Source organism: Candida pseudojiufengensis (genome assembly GCF_024610245.1).
Source record: "Candida pseudojiufengensis strain CBS 10847 chromosome Unknown scaffold8, whole genome shotgun sequence".
Lineage (NCBI taxonomy): Eukaryota > Fungi > Ascomycota > Pichiomycetes > Serinales > Debaryomycetaceae > Lodderomyces > Lodderomyces pseudojiufengensis.
In genome coordinates this window covers 322,443-342,461 of record NW_026261526.1, presented here as the reverse complement: position 1 = coordinate 342,461, position 20,019 = coordinate 322,443, and the positions used below count along the sequence as shown (strand labels likewise).

General features: G+C 31.9%; 9 protein-coding genes across 9 annotated transcripts; 6 read left to right on the top strand and 3 right to left on the bottom strand. All coding sequences in view use genetic code 12, as the record gives it.

Annotated features, from left to right (window-relative positions):
- Positions 1–68: 68 nt before the first annotated feature.
- Positions 69–554, top strand: KGF55_001782 (uncharacterized protein; the record flags this gene model as incomplete). Its single annotated transcript, XM_051756394.1, has 1 exon — positions 69–554. One exon carries the CDS (start codon positions 69–71, stop codon positions 552–554), a length of 486 nt encoding a protein of 161 aa, XP_051615461.1.
- A 117-nt stretch (positions 555–671) lies between these two features.
- KGF55_001781 (uncharacterized protein) lies at positions 672–2,390 on the top strand (the record flags this gene model as incomplete). The annotated part of the gene is made up of 1 exon (XM_051756393.1): positions 672–2,390. The coding sequence occupies one exon, from the start codon at positions 672–674 to the stop codon at positions 2,388–2,390; it is 1,719 nt and encodes a 572-aa protein (XP_051615460.1).
- A 45-nt stretch (positions 2,391–2,435) lies between these two features.
- SMF3 (putative divalent metal ion transporter) lies at positions 2,436–3,998 on the bottom strand (the record flags this gene model as incomplete). Its single annotated transcript, XM_051756392.1, has 1 exon — positions 2,436–3,998. One exon carries the CDS (start codon positions 3,996–3,998, stop codon positions 2,436–2,438), a length of 1,563 nt encoding a protein of 520 aa, XP_051615459.1.
- A 668-nt stretch (positions 3,999–4,666) lies between these two features.
- Positions 4,667–6,259, top strand: KGF55_001779 (uncharacterized protein; the record flags this gene model as incomplete). The annotated part of the gene is made up of 1 exon (XM_051756391.1): positions 4,667–6,259. The coding sequence occupies one exon, from the start codon at positions 4,667–4,669 to the stop codon at positions 6,257–6,259; it is 1,593 nt and encodes a 530-aa protein (XP_051615458.1).
- A 79-nt stretch (positions 6,260–6,338) lies between these two features.
- Positions 6,339–7,094, bottom strand: KGF55_001778 (uncharacterized protein; the record flags this gene model as incomplete). Its single annotated transcript, XM_051756390.1, has 1 exon — positions 6,339–7,094. One exon carries the CDS (start codon positions 7,092–7,094, stop codon positions 6,339–6,341), a length of 756 nt encoding a protein of 251 aa, XP_051615457.1.
- Positions 7,095–8,239: 1,145 nt separating this feature from the next.
- Positions 8,240–9,205, top strand: KGF55_001777 (protein-lysine N-methyltransferase; the record flags this gene model as incomplete). The annotated part of the gene is made up of 1 exon (XM_051756389.1): positions 8,240–9,205. The coding sequence occupies one exon, from the start codon at positions 8,240–8,242 to the stop codon at positions 9,203–9,205; it is 966 nt and encodes a 321-aa protein (XP_051615456.1).
- Positions 9,206–9,219: 14 nt separating this feature from the next.
- Positions 9,220–10,233, bottom strand: KGF55_001776 (allantoicase; the record flags this gene model as incomplete). Its single annotated transcript, XM_051756387.1, has 1 exon — positions 9,220–10,233. The coding sequence occupies one exon, from the start codon at positions 10,231–10,233 to the stop codon at positions 9,220–9,222; it is 1,014 nt and encodes a 337-aa protein (XP_051615455.1).
- A 529-nt stretch (positions 10,234–10,762) lies between these two features.
- KGF55_001775 (aromatic acid exporter family protein) lies at positions 10,763–14,176 on the top strand (the record flags this gene model as incomplete). The annotated part of the gene is made up of 1 exon (XM_051756386.1): positions 10,763–14,176. One exon carries the CDS (start codon positions 10,763–10,765, stop codon positions 14,174–14,176), a length of 3,414 nt encoding a protein of 1,137 aa, XP_051615454.1.
- A 723-nt stretch (positions 14,177–14,899) lies between these two features.
- On the top strand, positions 14,900–19,860 carry KGF55_001774 (YTA12; the record flags this gene model as incomplete). The annotated part of the gene is made up of 3 exons (XM_051756385.1): positions 14,900–14,906; positions 15,631–16,496; positions 17,002–19,860. 3 exons carry the CDS (start codon positions 14,900–14,902, stop codon positions 19,858–19,860), a joined length of 3,732 nt encoding a protein of 1,243 aa, XP_051615453.1.
- Positions 19,861–20,019: the final 159 nt, after the last annotated feature.

Here is a 20,019-nt window from a genome sequence, read left to right as displayed (position 1 = left end):
TTTTTGCAACAAAAGTTAAGTGTTGCAAAACTTTTGGCACAACTTTTTAACAAAATAAACTTACCAACATGAGTAACACATCTACATCAAATTGGAGTTTTTCTTTTTACGAAGAAAGCTACGACGAAACATATGTCAATACTTCAGAGGAGATTGAAGATGCAGAGGATTTACAATTGAATCCTAACAACAAATTTATACCTAATGAATCTAGTGAAATTGACAACAACAAAATTTTAAGTCAATATAATCCATTTATTATTGCCAAACTCAACTCAATCAAAAGATTTGAATCAAAATGTAAATCTAATGTCTATAACAAGAAGTTGATTATTTCAGCCAAGGATGTGAAGGAAACTTTAAAAAATGCTAGTCTGAACAAAAAAGATATTTTACTATGGAAGGACTTAACAGACTGGATTAACAGAAAAGGCAATCCGTCTACTATATTAACCTCATTTTTCAAAGATAAAACAGGAGCAGATAATATTGTGCTTTCAAAAGAACATCAAAATAGTTGGACTACTTTTGGGGTCGTGCAAAATACAATTTAATGTTTGTAAACTCAAATATCATCAACTTAAATAAAAATACGAGTACGAAAACAAAAACAGATAAAATCAGAAAACTTATAAATTTCAAACTTGGTAAAAAAATAAAAATTTTGTCTCATGTCATCAGATTTAAGGAAAACTACTAAGGAGCAAGGTATGTTTATACAAAAAATAAAGATTGATACAAAAATACCAAATGCTAACTCTTTTCAAGACCACAAATCATTTGAGTCTATACTACCGGACTTATTCAAAGTTTATGAACAAACAAATGCTGCCATATTGCAGGAAAATGCTATACCAACAAAAATCAGAGATTTCAAAGATTATACAAGTATAAAGAGCAAATATGAGAATAATGAATATGCTTCATCACCGTACAAATTGTATAATGACATCAAAGAGGTTTCTTCAAATTTAATAAATAAGGACAACATTGGATCGAAAGAGTATACAGAAATTGATTTCTTCTATAAATTTGCAACCGAATTATTACTAAGAGAAGTAGGGAATATAGTAGAATCATATCTGTCCCAAGAGATCATCAAAAATGATCTCGAAAGTCAACTAGAAGAAGATTTTAATCAAATACTAAACTCATATACCCTAGATAATGGTGAAATAATAACCTTCATATCCAAATCAGAAGAGATCGATCAAAACGTGCAATCAAGCATATATAATCCACATCATCCACCACCAATAAAACAGAAAATCCAACCACTATTTTCATCAATAATCAAAAAATCGAGTCTAGATAATAAACCAACTTTTGTCAATGAGCCATTTTCGATATCCAAAATAACTCCATCTATAAAGGATATTAAAACCAATTCGTTGCTTGAATCTGTATCTCAACCAAGTCCAGCTTTGTATTCTCCTTTGAATGAAACACCTCAGATACTTGCAGGTTATTTTCATCCAACTTGGTATACAGTCGCAATGCCAACATGGTTGAACCACAAAGCACTTCAATTAAAGTCCAAGCAATTAGATGTTAGTAGCAATTTGCCACAATTGAGTATCTTCAATCAAAACCAACAAGATCAAATGATGTCATTGAATTCATCATCTAGAAACTTGCCTACCATCTGGGGATCGGGAGAAATATACAGATCATTTGCTCCTCATGTTGACAGCTCGAGCACGGCTGTAACTGACAGGCTTAGAAGCACCATATGGTTAAATCATATAGGAAAAGAAACTATTGCTCGATTGAAAAAGAGATTTATCAACCGTGTATCTGGCAAGTCTGCTATACCTTTACCTGCATCCGAATCTGAGGATGTTCAAATGAAAGAGTTAGAAACTGAAGAACATAACAATAAGGATGTTGGATTTAGGGATGTCGAAAGTCAGTCCACTGAAATTGATTTATCTAAAATTTACAAATGGGACCCATTAGAGATGGAAAATTTGAGGTTTTTGAAAGCTCATGAAAAGGATATAAGATCACCTTCCAAATTACAAAAACTTATATCCGACAATTTGTTGAAATTAAATGCATTACGTCAAGATAGATATCATAGAAGTGACCCAAGAAATCCCTTATCACCAAATGATGAAGAAAAGCAACTCCACAACAGGCTTCAGCGTTTATTTATAGTGGCAATAAAATTGTACAAAATTCAACCCAGTGATTTCAAAAGTAAAATCAGTAACAAACTTCCAGTCTTGGTTAGCGAATATGCTGGTTCTTTACCAGGTATACCCAATAGTAGTGCAATAAATGGATCCTTGGTGCAAACAAATAACATCGCAAAGCCAAGCAGTAGGTTACAAGGTTTAAGAACTCCAAGTGCTAAAGGTGGAAAAAGAATAAATTTTAGGCAATGAGAATGAAATGTATCAAAGAATCAAAAAAATAGTTATATTTAAAATCTATATGTCAGCTCCATTCGCGAATGCAATAATTAAATAAATGTTTAACGCTGTAATAATTAGCCAAGTTAATATACTTGAAATTCTTAAAAATCCACCATTGGCGAAATTGATTGGTTTTCCATTCAATTTGCTCACATCTCTATTTTGCTCTAGTAATGGACTGGTTTCTTCAGCCGTGTCTTTTTCATTATCATAAACTGTCATGTATTCTTTTTTGCAAGTGAAATATATCAATGGAGCACTAACTATTGGTAAAATAAAACTCAACACTACTTGAGAACTATTCATGACTTTTGAAACTCCTTCTCTCCCTAATATACCAATCACTATAATAACAGGTACAATGGCAATAATTCTTGTAATGATCCTTCTTTTCCATGGCTCAATTGTCCAATTGATAAAACCTTCTGCAATGATTTGACCTGCCATGGTACAAACAATACCAGCACTTTGACCAGAAAATAACATACTCAAGGCAAATAAAAGACCCGCTGCAGGTGAGATATAATATGACAACATCTCATAAATAGATAACAAATCAGCGTCGGCTGCATCTGGCTTACCATATAATGTTGCACCAGCTACAATTAAAATTGCAGAATTGACAAATACTGCTACAAAAAATAATGACAAATTTAATTCAATGTATGAGTAGTTCAAACAATATTTAATGGCAGAATACGAAGGTTTATATTTCTTCAATAACATGGACCCGTTTGATATTCTTCTTAATCTTGATAAGGGCACTGGGTTAGAATTAGATGATGAGTTTTCCAAGGACGACTCTATGGGCTCTAAACTTTGATTTGTGTTTGATTTAACCGGAGCTTCGTCGTACTTTCCATTTCTTACATCATAATCTTTTAATCTAGGTTGTACTAAAGCCGATCCTAAAAACAATGAGTGTGGCATAACTGTACTTCCCACAATCCCACAACTAATAAATAAAGCATTTTTGTCTTTAAAAACTTCCTTGTTTACAGGTAAAAATCCTTTGAAAATCCCCCATGCTGCACCTGGTTCAAAATTACATTTAAATAATTCAAGTATGAAGCAAGCACATGTAGCCATTACTAAGATTGAAACAATAATTTCAAACACCTTTGTTTGTTTCAAAGACCCGTCTTTATGATAGGCCATCAAAATTATCAAAACATCCAACACTGTTATTACCACACCATATAACAATGGGATACCAAACAAAATTTCTAATGATATTGCAGTCCCCACAACTTCAGCTAAATCAGTTGCTATTATCGCTATTTCTGCACAGATATACATAAACATGTTCAAATTTGGAGCCAAATTAAGTCGACACATTTCGGCTAGATCAAGTCCCGTAACAGTACCTAGTTTGATACATAAAGTTTGTAGCACTGCAGCAAATAAATTTGACATAAATATGACAAAACATAATTTGTATCTGTATGATGAGCCCGCTGAGACAGAAGTTGAGTAATTTCCAGGATCTAGGTATGCAACCGATACAACTAAGCCGGGACCTATGAACGATAGATATTTCTGAAATTTATGGTATAATGATTTTGAAGGTAGTGACATCTCCGGATCGGATAATGAATGCAACTCAATGGTATAATATTTTACTGCCTGTTTCTGATAAAATTTCAACCGATAAAACCTAGGATCTGAGTTATTTAATATGTTAATTGGTAAATATATTTCTGTTTAAATGTTACTACAAATCTTCAATTTTTTAATTATGTTAATTTACGTTTGACAATGCGGCTTCTCTTTAGGTGATTGAATTTTCAACTTTCAAAAGAAGGTCAAGTATTTTAAAGTCAAAATAGAGATTGAGTTATTGGTAATCATGGTAATAGATATTAACAATATTAAGGTAAAGCCGATAATAAGACGACTTATAGCAAACCATAGGTTGATGATGATATCTCTTGAACAAAAAATTTGGATTCCGAATTCTTCACCACATGTTTTTTTATACCACTCATACATTCAAAACATGCTGTGTTTAGACAAATCTTCAGAACATGCTGTGTATATACGAAAACCCTGTATGTTTGATTCTATATGTAGTTACCTATTAGTAAATTTATTAAAACTCTGGTTTCAATGCTTTGAGGTTTGAGAATTTGCATATCGTCTTGCTACCAAATTTAGTTTTCTATTCAAATCTTTTGACCCGTATAGTTGATCTTCTGTTTGAGACAGATCAAGAATAAATGCTACTACAACGCGAATTCCAATAAATGTTGATTACAGAAGTGAGGAGATACAATGTTGCTTTTCAATTATTACGAATAAGCTTCAAAAACCGGAATGTTAGATTCAATTCTAATTCAGTTAAACCCAACACACTACTATACAATTTAAGTAATTATCAAAGTACATTTCCAAATGATGAAACAATTAACAAAGCTATCTCGACGGTGAAAACTATAATAACAAAAAAGCCTCAACCTCAAGTGTTCAAGATTGGTGTACTATATGACTCGAAACAGGTTGAACAAAGCTCAAAATTAATTGAAGTACTATTGGCTGATCCATTAGCGTCCAATAATCAGATTTGGTTCGAAAAAATTGTTAAAAGACATGGGTTGGGAAAATTTCTTTTTGGTGAATTTAAAACAGAATTAATTGATGAAAACCCGGACTCAGATTGTTCAAATCAATTTGAATTACCATCTCCCATCTTGAGCGGGCTCTATAGACTCAGATATGGACTGGAACCTGATCTAACTCAAAACGATTTAATAATTGAAGAAATTGACGATTCAGAGCATGTTAATCAAATTGATAGTTTTACCTATTTTATTTACGTAACTAACCAATTCAAAACATCGAGATCCGAATTACAAGATCCTTTGAGAAATAGAATTCTTTTAAAAGTCATCGATAATGTTGAATATTCACCCAAAAGTTCGGAGTCTTCACCAATCTCGTTAGATCCCGCAGTTCATACTCATGTGATCAAAATCAATTCAAATTTAGCATACAATGGAATTACGAATTTTATTGACAATGATATCAGAGCCACTGATGATTATCTTGATAGCATGACTCAAAGTAATGTACATCAATTATTTAAATTTATTGATTATTTTGCCAGGACTGACAATATAATTACGTGGTATATGGAAAAAATAAAATCATTGATCCAAGATAAATTAGATGTATTCAACACATCGTTTGAAAACAACTTAACTACTACAAAATCTGACATAGATAATTATATGCAGTTGGTAAATACCGAATTACAATTTGATTTTGAGCCAAAGACTCGAAATTTTATTAAAAAGAATTTAACCTGGTGGAAACTTTATTATAAAAATGACAATGTAGAATATGACTTAAAGGACTTTTTTAACAAAAATTTCATGAATAAAAGTATAGAGAACTACAACTTTTTGAAAGGTAAAATCTTGGATACCAAGGAAGTAGATAATAATCCTTTATTGAATTTAAAAAATGATGTAATCAACAAGGTCATAGGTACAACCGTTCAGCCGGAGGTTGTTTCCATTTTGAGTAAAGCCTTCATCTATTATCAATTACCAATTAGCGTCATATCAGGATTGGCTTTTCAATTCTTTGATTTTAGCGCCAACTCATGTATAGCCTTATTAAGTTTGGGTTGGGTATTGGGATTCAATCAAGTATCTAAGCAATGGTTGGCTTTTATGAACAAATGGTGCAAAAATTTGAATGAAGACATACGATTGACTCTAACAAGAGATTGTATCGAAGGGCTATCAAAAGAAGCGAATGACCAAATTGATAAAGTAAAACAAGAAGCCAAAATACGTCAAAAAATATTGACAGAAATAGAATCCAATAAATAAATAAATAAATGTTTCATTATCTAATCAAATAAAACACTCTAATTCAAACACTATCCCTCAATATACAATCTTGTTAGCCTCACAAGCTTGGAGGTCCATCATCGAATGCTTGTGAACCACTTTTTTTGCCTAATTGAGCTTCCAATCTTTCGAATTCTTTCATCGCAATTTCTTCTTCAGGATCCAAGATTTGTTCAACCTCTTTAACTTCTTCAATATAATGTTTTAACATACTTTCTATACCGTTTTTCAAAGTGTCTTCACTTGCACTACACGACTTACAAGCTCCTTGTAATTTCAAAAACACCGTTCCTGTTTCTTCATCAAATCCTTTATATTCGATATCTCCTCCATCATCTTGAATAGCTGGTCGAATTCTAGTCTCGATCAATTCTTTGATCATTGATACTATCTCTGAATCATTTTCATCTTCAGTTAGTTTATCTTGCTCCAATTTGTCTATTAGCTCTTGTGTTATTACTGGTGTTTTGTCTTTCTTCTTATCTAAAAATTTGTTCATCGTGTCCATAACTTCTGATGTTAATTGATTCCAATCATAATTATCTAATTTATTAACTGTCAAAAAATCTGCTCCTAACATGATGGATTTAACACCTGGTATTTTGAATATTTGTAAAGCTAAGGGTGAATGGATGGCTTGCAAAGTGGAGGTGAACTCAAAAGTAGTATTTTCTAAAGGTAGGATAGGGCATTCTGGTGATATGAATTTTAAAGCATTTTCATTAGGAGTGGAAGCAGTTTTGAAATGTAGTAAACGTAGTGGTTTTATATTGAGTTGCGATATCTTCCTATTCATGAGAGTTCTCGATAACATTATAGGCTAAAGTTGTGAAATATCTTCTGGAGTAATATATTGATTATATTAGTAAGTAATTAGAATAAAGATAAAGTTATGTCTGTTTAAGAAAAAAAGTTTACTCTCCGCACTATCTAGATTTGATGTTACGAATCTTTTCTGCTTAACAATTCGACACATGCAATTGGCTTCAATAGAAATACACTACACTACAATGAAAAATCGTATTGAGATTGATCATATAATCGTGTTTGAAAAATGTAATTATGTCAAAAGTCTTCTCTGACCTTATTGCCCTTTGATTTTTACTTCAAATTTTATAATAAGTACATTAACCTATGTATTAACAAAAAAATTTCTATATCATTTCTACTCATCATGACAAAACCAAACACTTTATCATTCCCATACTGAGTATTGATTCCCTCCTATTATTCTCAATTAATACTAGATCGAATAAATGGAATTTATGTTAACGAGCATCTATGGAATTTTATGTTTAATGAGCATCTTCTTTTTTACTTAAATCAATGTATTTACCACCGTTTTTAAATCTAGGATGTCTTGGATCATTTATAAATTCATCTGAGTTCATTGATGCAACCGAAGCTTTGTAAATTAAGTAGTATGTTATTCCAGCTAATTTTAAAGTTAGTATTACATTATTCAATCTAAATTTGAATCAATTCCAGTGGATCTCCAGAAAACACAACTCGGCGGTTCAACTAACCCTCACAAAATTGAGATGTATGATTGAGTCATAAATCAAAAGGTAGATACTATCAGTCAAACTGTAGTTACTTGAGTAGTTTTTTCCACGATGTATGAACATATTGATCAACATTTCTAATTGAATTCACTCTTCTTCAATGTAAAAGCTTCAACATACCACCAATAGCGTATGGCCAGTAGGTTTTGGCAACTGGGAATGGAAATTTAGGAAGTGATGACATGTTGTTTTTTAGTATTGAATGTAATCTTATCACTATTACAACCTCTCGTTATTCTATTTTTTTTCATTTTCGGTTTAAATTTTCGTTTTATAAATGTAATTGGTTCAATACTATATACAGGTGTATATGCTAGCTACCAGTTGCTGTCTATAAATTTAGTTTACCTCATTGTTAAAACTAGTTTGCAACCAAATATCCATATTCAAGTTGATGGATCGTTTCAAAAGTCTTATAGATCAGAGAGTCCCCCTTAAATATATAAATATTGATCATGATATGACAAGTTATGACTGTCAAATGAGTTTGATAAATTTTATCAAGTCACAATCCAGTCAAAATCCATTTTATTTCAAAGGTTTATTGTCGAAATATATTAAAATACTAGAAAAATCAAATGAAGATGTTTTGGATGCACTTTATGATTTGTTTCTAAATCCAAATATCTTCAATGCCAAAGAAAACTCACCAGATACGCCTGACTTTATAAAGTACCATGTTAGTGGTTTTCAACAAATTTCAGAGAAAGACTCTGACAACATCATCATAAAAGAGCAACCAAGATTAATTTCTGGTAAAAATACTACAGGGCTTAGAACGTGGGAGGCGGCACTATATTTATCAAATGGTTTAAATGAAGAATCTTCTTTAATACCATTCAATCTTGATGATAAAACAATTTTAGAATTAGGATGTGGAACAGGCTTGTTAAGTCTTTCCTTAGCAAAAGTTTACCATAGGAAAACGAAATTGAAGAGGATCATAATGTCAGATGGATCAACAACAGTTTTTGAAAATTTTTCAGAAATCGTTAAGGTTAATAATATTAATGATGAAAATCTTATAAAGTGTCAGCAATTGATATGGGGAGAAGAAAACATGATCAAAGAGTCGATAGACCTAGTGATAGCTGCTGATGTAACTTATGACTCGACAGTTTTAGATCCTTTATGTCAAACAATTGACGATTTGTTCAAACAAAATGACCTTAAATTGACATTGATAGCTTGTACGATCAGGAACATAGATACTATCAATTCATGGGAAGAGAAATTGGACAAGTGGTTTCCAAATAGATGGAGCATTGCAAAGTCGGAGAAAAGTCCTGGTTTAATGAGATCAATGTGTTTCTTTAATCCAACTACCCCTGAAATTCGTATTTATTCTATAAAAAATTGATGTACTCACTTGGTTTAGCCTCTAACTCCAAATGCCCTAACTCTTTTAACACCACCATCTGGTATTATAGTGACTTTAATGTGAGTAAAAGTAATATCGTCAGTCTCAACTTTAAATAAGTGTTCTTTATCCGCACTAGTTTTAGAATCTGAAACGATTGGAATCCACTCAACATAATTGATATCATCTTCATTTTCGACATATGCTCCTTTAACATTAATTTTTTGTGGAAAATTACCTCTGAAATGAGCAGTATCAATAATAATTTCTTTTAGTTTTGCTGGAGCCCCTAATCTTATTATCACCCAATCAGTATGGCCCTTTTCTCTTGATCTTTTCGTCTCCCATCCATCACCCATATCATGCCCTCTGCCTGGCAATAATAAATTATCTGCAGTTCCAAAATGTTGATCACTTACTTTTATTGCAACACCTCCATTTTTTACAGATGCATAATCAATTACTTCTGACGCATTACTTTCCGATATAACTGGTATAACACTTCCATATAAACGAAATCTTGCAATTCCACCATCCGGATACATTCTGATCCTAGCATAATTATAATTTTTTTGAGTTATAGCATCTCTTACAAAGAAGTGTTTTTGACTTGGACCACATTCAGTTTTTGGAATAATTTCATCCCATTCACTATTCAATAAATCCTTGTCATTGTTAAAATCTTGCAATGCTTCCACTGAAATAAAAGGAGCGTGATTTCCATTAAAAAATGCAGTATCTACCTCACATCCAATTAATTTAGCTGAACTCACTCCCAATTTAAAAATAACCCAATCCGCTTCCTCAGTATTATGCCTTCTGGTTTCCCAACCATCATACCAAGCACCAGCATAAGTAAATTTTGTCGCATCTCTGATTGGGGCTTTTGGTTTGATTAAATTCTCCGCTTTTGCAAACCATTCGTCTGAAAATGAATGAATTTCTCCACCTAATTTTTCACCTATAACATCTGTATATTTTGAAACAATTTGTTCCTTGAACAGTTTTTCATCCAAAATTTTGACCATTTTTCAATTGAATTCGAATATTTGTAGTTGAATTAGGATTAAGGAAACAAGAACTCCAATTAATGAAAGAAAAATTGTTGGACAATTACTAGTTATGTTAAATATGTTTGAAACATTTATATTATCACGGATGTAACCGAGATCAGAGACTAACGTCTATTAGATTAGGCTTGAAGTAGTAATATAATTAGAGCCGCATTAAAATGCTAAAAAAGACTTGAATTATGCGAGATCGTGTTATTACCGATCTCGTTTGCGTCGAGATCCGAAGATTTTTAGCTTTGATGCTGGTAGGGTTTTTGTGTCGCAAAAACCATATTTTTTTTCTGTCAAAATACCTAATTACATTTACTAATTTATTTGATTATTCGCTTAATCGAATACACAAACAATAACATCGTTTGATGAATGAATGAATTAAATCAATATTATTAATCTTAAATCTACGTTTAATTATCCACTTCCCTTTGCAACAGGACTAGAATTCATATATTCAACTAGAATCCGTTTTTAATCAAATTCAATTCGTATGGTTCATGAAAAAGGTCCTGTTGAACCATCACAACCATCAGACCATCACACAGAACAGCAGAATCTAAACTCAGAACTGCCCGACTCACCGCATGATTATCATCCAAATAATGAAGATGACTCACTCACATCAATTTCATCCTCTGCAATTTCAAATGCATCGCCTACAAATTTGGAAGACCCCATAGCTTATAGAACAAACAACGTGGATCCAATTAATGATGACACGGTTTGCAATGAGTATTACCCGGCTGGTGACAATCGAAATTTGGCAAATACTCTTATTCTAGAAGAACCAACAAGAAAAATACCATGGTGGAGAAAAGCTTATGATATAGTTTATCCTGGTTACGTTATCAATCATTTAAATTATCAATCCTTTAAAGTTGTCGCTCAAAGTTGGCTCTATGTTTGGCCAGTTACCATTTTGACTATTGTTCCATCTACTAGTGAATGGTTAGGTGCTGCACCGTACTTGGTGTTAATTGTTGCATTTATTGCAATATCTGGTGGCTCATCTATAATCTTGAATGTTATATCTTCCTGTGCTATCATGATTGGAGTAATGATATCGTTCGTCCATCATATTGTAAGGTCAAAAATTATTAATGATATAAAAGGTGGTATCACACAACAACAATTGGTTCAACAATTGATCGATGAAGGAACATGTCAATTAGGACCTCAGCTAGAATTGTGCGTTCAAGACCAGATCTTTTCAGGTAGATATATTCAAACGAAAACTGTTGCTATAACTATTTTGTCCATGATTTCAAATACGTTAATTTTGGGAAACATTAGACTGATACATCCATTGTGGAACTTATCATACATTTTTGGACAAATAGGAAATGTTATTTTTTCATGCTATGGTCATTTCTCACCTTTATATGCACCATTGCAAGTTGGATTAACAGTCATTAAACCGGTAGGTGTTTCATTGGTGTTTAAAGTGGCAGCAGCTATATTCATATTTCCATCGACTTCCAACTTTAGATATATTTCGGCCGCTATCAAAAGTATAGGTGGTTTAAAAAAAGCTTGTTCAAACAATACTAGGCTATTCAATACAATGCGACCTTCCGCTCCTAATTTCGCTAATTATAAAAGTTTCAAGAAAGAAATAACTGCTATTAGAGCCAAAATGGCCCCTTTAGAGGTTCTTGCATCAACAATTTGGTTAGAGTATTCATATGGTCGATTCGATGTTGGAGATGTTGGTCAATTTAGATCATTATTTAAAAACTTAATAACATCGTCAGCTAGTTATGCTCATTTTTATCAACTATTGCAAGAAAGAACATTTTTCGCGAAAGATGATTTTTCCATAACAAGACGAAAATCCAGTGTTTCGTCTTTTGCTCACGGGCATGCAAAATTATTTAGTGCATTCCATGATTCTTACAAAAAAGTTGGGGAATATGAAAATAAGAAAAGAATAAAGATTTTGAGAAATAGAATTATGCAACATGGAGAAGGTCATAGAATTGGTGTTACTCAGATTGATATGATTGCCAAATATTTGACTGAACATTTTGGACCTGTTCTTGATACAGCTGATAAAGGATTTGATGTCATCATAGAATGGCTCACAGCGGCGAATGAGTTCAGACTTTACGCATTGATACCTGGAAAATGGGATAAACATGTTCGGAAACAAGAAGAGATGGCTTTAAAAGTCAAAGCAATCAAAAAAGAAATTGTTGATATGATAGCTAAGTACGATGATACTGAGACATTAAAAAGCCTAATGATTGATAACTCAAGAACAGAAGATGCTTTGCTTTTTTTGATAAGTCAAGGTGTATTATTTCTACAGATAGCACGGTTACAATGTCAAAATTTATTGGAACTTTTAGACTTTTGCACAGATCTTGATGAAAGAAGGCCAACACCAAAATTTATAACCACCTTCACCAAAACAAAATATTTCAAACCAAGACATTTATCTAGTGATTTAGATGAAGAATTACCTGATTATTTAAAAAGTAACGTTGAGAGGAGAAATGCTGATAACCTTCCTCCAGCGAATTGGTTCCAATTTTGCGGTCTTCATATTTTGAAATTTATCAAATTTTTACTTTCTGACAAACTTTGGTTTTGGATTCGAGCTGGTGGATTGATATGTATTGGAGCTATACCATACTTTGTAAGAACTACGGCTCATTGGTATTATGGGAGAAGAATGGTCTGGTTGGTGATTATGATTGCGGTATCAATCAGTGAGACTTCAGGGCAAACTATATATGTCTTTGTATCAAAGCTTGTATACACATTTTCAGGTTGTTTATTAGGATTAGTAGGTTGGTACATCTCATGTGGTAATGGTCACGGTAATTATTATGGTTTTGGTGCAGTTACAGCGGTGCTTTACTTATATTTGATATTTTTCAGACATTTTTCAATTCATCAAACACTTTTACCACAAATTTTGTTTGGTGTTACGACCGTCTTAGTTTTAGGAACTTCATGGTTAGATGTAACGGATGGACAACAAGCTAATGTTGGTTATGGATGGACTCCCGCGTATTTGAGGTTTTTGGGTGTGGTTATTGGACTTTGTATTGGATCATTGGCTGCAATTGTTCCTAAACCTAGATCATCAAAATCTTTAGTGAGAAGAACATTAGGTAATGCTTTATTTGAGATTGGTAATCTTCATTGTGATGTATCTAAGTTTGCTATGAGAAGATTAGATGATCCTACATTTCATATTCAAGAAAGACACGATTTATTAATCACAAGATTTAGGTATTTATTCATGAAAATTGCTGGATTGAACAAATTATTAGTTCCTTTAAAATTTGAATTACCAATAGCAGGCTATTGGCCAGAAAGTAAATATGTTAGACTTCAAGGTCTACTAACTGATACAGTACAATTATATTTGATGTTGTTAGTAGCATTCAATCAATTAGAAGATCCAAGAGCATGGATTCCCATAATTGTAAAACGTGCCGGTCTTTGCTATTCCGATCTTGATGCAGAAATATTTTCATTAGTTCATATGGCATCTGGTGCGTTGAAGAGTAAAGAAGCCTTACCCAAAATAACTGAAGCAAATATATCAGTTAAACACATGGAATTACTAAGAAATCAATGGGGAATTAATAAAATTTCATTAAGTGAAAGATTTTATAGTTCTCCTACAAAAGGAACTACAAATGATCATTCAAAATTAACTGAGCATTTAGATTATGATAAATTTTTGAGTAAAGATGGCCAATTAAATATTTTGTCATTGTTACTTGCCCATATGATATATAATAGACTTGATGAAATTATGATAGTAGTTAAAGGATTAGTAGGTGAAGTATTTGATTTAGATGAACAGATTTTAATAGATGAAATAGATTTAGATGGTGAGAAATTTCAAAATCAAGAAGAGGCGGTTTTATTGAAACATCTTTAATAGAGACAAATTTTACCTGTTATATATGTATGTATGTAATTGTGGACATTAATTTAATTTTACGATTTTTATGATTATTTCTGATGTCATTTTAGGGGAAACGTGCCTTGAATAAAGACAATAATCATCTGAATTGAACAACTTAAAAAGCATCACCTGGAAAAGGCGACCTCTTTATGATGCAATAACCTAATAGAGCTACAATGAATATAGATCAAAATTTGGTTGTTCAAGTACTCTAAAAATTTGTCTAGGTGTGGCACAATTTTGGCCAAAACAAACCCACATGGTTAGATAATGTGTTTGTGTGTCAATTTATAATAAGACTTCATTTCAGTTGGCCAGAACTATCTAATTATTTGGTCTATACATCATTTTCTTTTAATTTGTAAAATCTGCCTTCAATAGTGGATAACTTAGGTAAATATTTTGTTTGTACATATAATTTTTCGAATTTCAATTCAAATTTTTGTACATTTCATTATTGTCGTTATGTAAGTACTGTATATTATACTGCTCGTAAATTTATTTACAACAAAAACTGTTGCCAAGAATAAATAATTTACGAATTTTATTTTTTTTATTCTTAATTATTTTTCAATCAATTATTTCTTTTTTAATAGAGTTTCAAAAGAGAAGATGCAAAAATTATGTGTATTTGATATAATTGATAAACAACCACAGAGAAATTTGAAACAAACTAAAATGTTTTGACTATTTACCATGAAAAGTATGGGTATTTGAAATACAAACTTTAAATGCTTTTATATGTTCCTGAGTTAATCATATCTGAGCCTTTTTTTTCTAAAAATAGCACTTCCATCGACCTATGCCATAAATTGGAAAATGAGAAATTGGCTCAGCCAAAGTGTTAAAATTTTTGGGAAACGATTAGCTAAAAATAGATCAATCAAACTACAAATCGAATTGAGTATTTGCTGATGATGTGAATTAGCACTAAATTTGAATATCGAGTACGTATTCGGAAAGACCTTGAATGTAAAGTATGTATTGTATTATTCATTACTTCTAACCAAGGCGAATGTTATAAGGTAAAGTTAGCATTTCAAATTAAAATTACCGATCACTAATTTTTTTAAAGTCAAGACCGATTATTGGATGCAAGGTTTTTAATTGTGTTTTTTTGTGTAAAATTTAGCTTCCAGTGTGTGTTTTAAGTGTGAACTGTTTTAGATTTATTTAATTCAATTTATTAATAGATTTGAATACTCTTTATCTTTAATGTTATAAAATGGTTGTGATAATATCTAATTCATATAAAAGCTTAGCAAAATCTCTATATCTTTGAATTTGAAATTTAAAGCACAGTTCAAACAGTGAGATATTGAAATTTGAAACTTGTTCTCATGCACAAGAAATGATACCCATAATATTTTCAATAATAATTTTCTTCTCCTTTCAAACATTTGGAACTTCAATTCACAAGCACAAAGCTCCAATAAACAAAATAACGTATAACGGTCTTGGAGTTGGAAACAGCACAGATGGAGGGTTCGATTTACAAATTTACAGTAGTAATGTTCGTTATGCTGCCCCATTTTATAAGAGAAAAGCAGATGAATTACCTTGGAGTGATAGACAATACGGAGTAGTGGACGCGATTGTTAATAAATTGAATGACAACTTACCAATATTAATAGGTTTACAAGAATGTTTACATCACCAATTGGAAGATGTGTTGAATGGATTAAATTCAAAAACAACAGGTCAATGGACTCATTATGGGGTTGGTAGAGACAATGGTAAAAAAAAAGGAGAGTATGCTCCAATTGTTTATGATCAATCAGTTTGGAAATTCACGAACGGTTCATATAAATGGTTAAGTCATACCCCAAACAAACCTTCAAAATTTCCAGGTGCAGGCACTAAAAGGATGGTGACTATTGCAACTTTAACACACTTACAAACAAATCAATCGATAAATTTTATAAATACACATTTAGATGCAAGATCTCAAGCTGCAAGAGATTTTGGCACAGATTTAATTAATCAGTATATTCAAGAAATTCCTAATAATTTTCCCACATTTTTGAGTGGAGATTTTAATTCTAAAGATACTGATGAAGCTTATAAAACAATTCAAAAACAACTTAAAGATTCTGCAATTAGTTCATACCAAGATTTGAACAAAGAATTGAAAACTTATTCAGGCTGGGGTAACTCAAGTGGTTACAATATCGATTTTATTTGGTCACCCTTGAATACCAATTCTCAATCAGGTGTTACTGCTTTGACCCATGAAGTCATAGATAATTTATTTGATTCTGGTCACAGATTTTCTGACCATAGGCCAGTTATTGTTCATTTCACTATCAACGACCTTATTGTATAATGGTTCAATGGTGCAAATGGATTTATTATTGATTACTTAAACCAAAACGTGTGAAAAAATTTCATATGTGCTCGAAGCTGGATTTAAAAAAGTATTGCTGTAAGTTTTGTTTGCTTTATGAGTGTTGGAGTTAAATGTTTGAATTATTTGTAAAATTAGCATAAGATATACTGCTTGAGTTTAATATTGCTTTAAAAATAGACCCTGATTCATCCGATATTAAAATTTCCTACCTTCATTCTATCAAATCAAATATTCTATACTAAATTTCAGAAAGTAGTTTGTAAATTTTGCAAATTTTGCAACAACTGTTTTGTATATAACTCCCACACTTGGTAGTTTTTACGTGTACCGACCATCAATCATTTTACGTTTTTCCAAGTCGTAATCTAGGGCGAAAAAGGCAAATGAACTATAGTTTTGACAATAGTTTCAACAAAATCAAAATCCTTTAGTAACAAGTATCACTTAGTTAGTCAATTTAATTATGATATCTAGATTAGTTCCCCGCACAAGACGGAATCTAGTGGCGTCTCTTGTCAAAAAAAATACTCGAGTTACACCATGGATAACTAAAAGATCGTTCCACCAGTCATATTACCATCTACAAAATAAAAACGATGACAATAAGAGGAAACCATTCGAAGATTATCTGAAAGATTTGGAGAATTTGAGAAAAAAATACGAACAAGTATTCACGAACAGAGACGCACAACAGGTATCATTTCCGGAAATCGAGCTTCCTATAGATCCATTTGAAAGAAGATACCTTGATCGATTATCTCATGTCTACAAATTTATGTTAAAAGTTTTTAATGAAAAATGTACAGAGTTTGAAAAATTAGGTGGAGTCATGGTTTTAGATGACAAAATAGCCGACGTGATGATTAAAGACATACAAGAAGAATTTGCCAAACAATACCCATCATATTCCCCTTTGACAAAAGATGAGATACTAGAGTCAGTAAATATATATTATGTCTTATCTAATAGTTTGGGTTATTTGGATGAGTTGAAGTTCAGTAATACGGATGTTCAGAATTTGTTGACTGAATTTGATAGAGCAGTTACAGAAAATAAGGATATTGAATCAAGTGAAATAGCTAGAAATTTAAATCTTGATCCTAAAGCTGTTCAACTTTGGTTTAACATCTTTCAAACATTGTTATCAACTCCATTTGCAGTAAATGGGAAAAAAACTTTCCCATTATGTCCAAATGAATACAGAATTATAAATGATTTTAAAGATATACAACAAAAATTGTCAAAACAAAATTTTCAAAATGATATTTTTGCAAATTTTTTCAAACAAGCAGATAGCAAAAACAAGAAGAAGAATAAGAAGAAGAATAATAAAGGACCAATCAACATCGAAGTTGAATTCACTCCGAAACAGATAATGCAAGCTATTGCCTTATTAGCGCTTGTGGTATTATTTTTATCATTCACTAATAATGAAAACACAAGGGAGATTACATTTCAAGACTTCATAGCCAATTACCTAAGTAAAAATTTGGTGTCAAAAGTTGTGGTCGTAAACAATTCAGTAGCTTATGTTGAACTAAATGAAAATGGATTACGTCAACATGCTCAGAAATTATACTTCAACATAGGATCTGTTGAAACATTTGAACGTAACTTACGTGAAGCTCAAGATAAGTCCCATATTCCTTCACAATTAAGGGTACCAGTAACTTATACTTCCAGGGGAAGTACGACTAAATTTTTGATCAATTTCTTACCCACTGTTTTATTTTTAGGGGCTATTTATTGGATGACCAAAAAAGCAGCTTCATCAATGGGTGGTATGGGACCCATGGGTTTTGGGAAATCAACTGCCAAAAAGTTTAATCAAGAAACAGAAGTTAAAACCAAATTCAAAGATGTAGCAGGTATGGCAGAAGCTAAATTGGAAGTCACAGAATTTGTCAATTTTTTGCATAATCCAGCAAAATATGAAAAATTAGGAGCTAAAATTCCAAGAGGAGCTATATTATCAGGTCCTCCTGGTACAGGTAAAACTTTAATAGCAAAAGCTACAGCTGGAGAGGCTGGGGTTCCATTCTATTCAGTGTCAGGTTCAGAATTCGTTGAAATGTTTGTTGGGGTTGGTGCTTCAAGAGTTAGAGATTTATTCAAAACTGCCAGAGAGAATGCTCCATCAATTGTTTTTGTAGATGAAATTGATGCAATAGGTAAACAACGTTCGAAAGGAAATGCAACTGGAGCTAATGATGAAAGAGAAACTACTTTGAATCAACTATTGGTTGAAATGGACGGTTTTGACAGCACAGATCATGTGGTTGTGTTAGCTGGTACAAATAGAGCAGATATTTTAGATAAAGCATTAATGAGACCAGGAAGATTTGATAGGCACATTCATATTGATAATCCAGAATTACAAGGTAGAAAAGAAATTTTTGATGTTCATTTAAGAAAAATCACGTTAGAGAGAGATGTTGATAGAGACTTATCTGGAAGATTAGCGGCATTGACGCCAGGTTTTTCGGGAGCAGATATTGCAAATGTTTGTAATGAAGCTGCGTTGATTGCCGCTAGATATAATGCTACAGCTGTTACATTGAGACATTTTGAATTAGCTATTGAAAGGGTTATAGGAGGTGTTGAAAAGAAGTCGAAATTGTTGAATCCTGAAGAACAAAGAATTGTTGCATTTCATGAAGCAGGACATGCTATTTGTGGTTGGTTTTTAAAACATGCTCATCCTTTATTGAAAGTTTCAATTATACCAAGGGGCCAGGGAACTTTAGGTTATGCTCAATACTTACCACCTGATCAATTTTTGATGTCATCCTTACAATTATACGACAGAATGATTATGACTTTAGGTGGAAGAGTATCTGAGGAGTTACATTTTGCTTCAGTTACAAGTGGAGCGCATGATGATTTTAAGAAAGTAACAAACATTGCTCAATCCATGGTCTTGAGATTTGGTATGTCACCAAAAGTTGGTATGGTAAATTACTATGATACTAGGTCACAAGATGATTTGACCAAACCATTTAGTGATGAGACAAGTAAAGATATTGATGGTGAAGTTCAAAGAATTGTCAATGAATGTTATAATAAATGTAAAGAATTATTAACGGAAAAATCTAAAGAAGTCAATTTAGTTGCTCAGGAATTATTGAAAAAGGAATTTATTACTAGAGAAGACATGATTAGATTATTAGGTAAAAGACCTTTCCCAGAAAATAATGATGCATTTGATAAATATCTAGATGGTGATCAAGCTGCTTTTAAAAATGAACAACCTAAAAATGAGAAAAAAGATGATGAGAAAGACAATAAAACTGACGATAAGCAGTAAGGCTTCCCCGATTAATGACTTTATGACTTTTAATGAGATATAAAATATACTAATACATATCATATAGAAATACTTGTAAATAATAAATGATATCATAATTAAATACGTAAATTCGTATTTTTAATTGAAATCTCGATACCAATTTTGTGTCCGTAATTA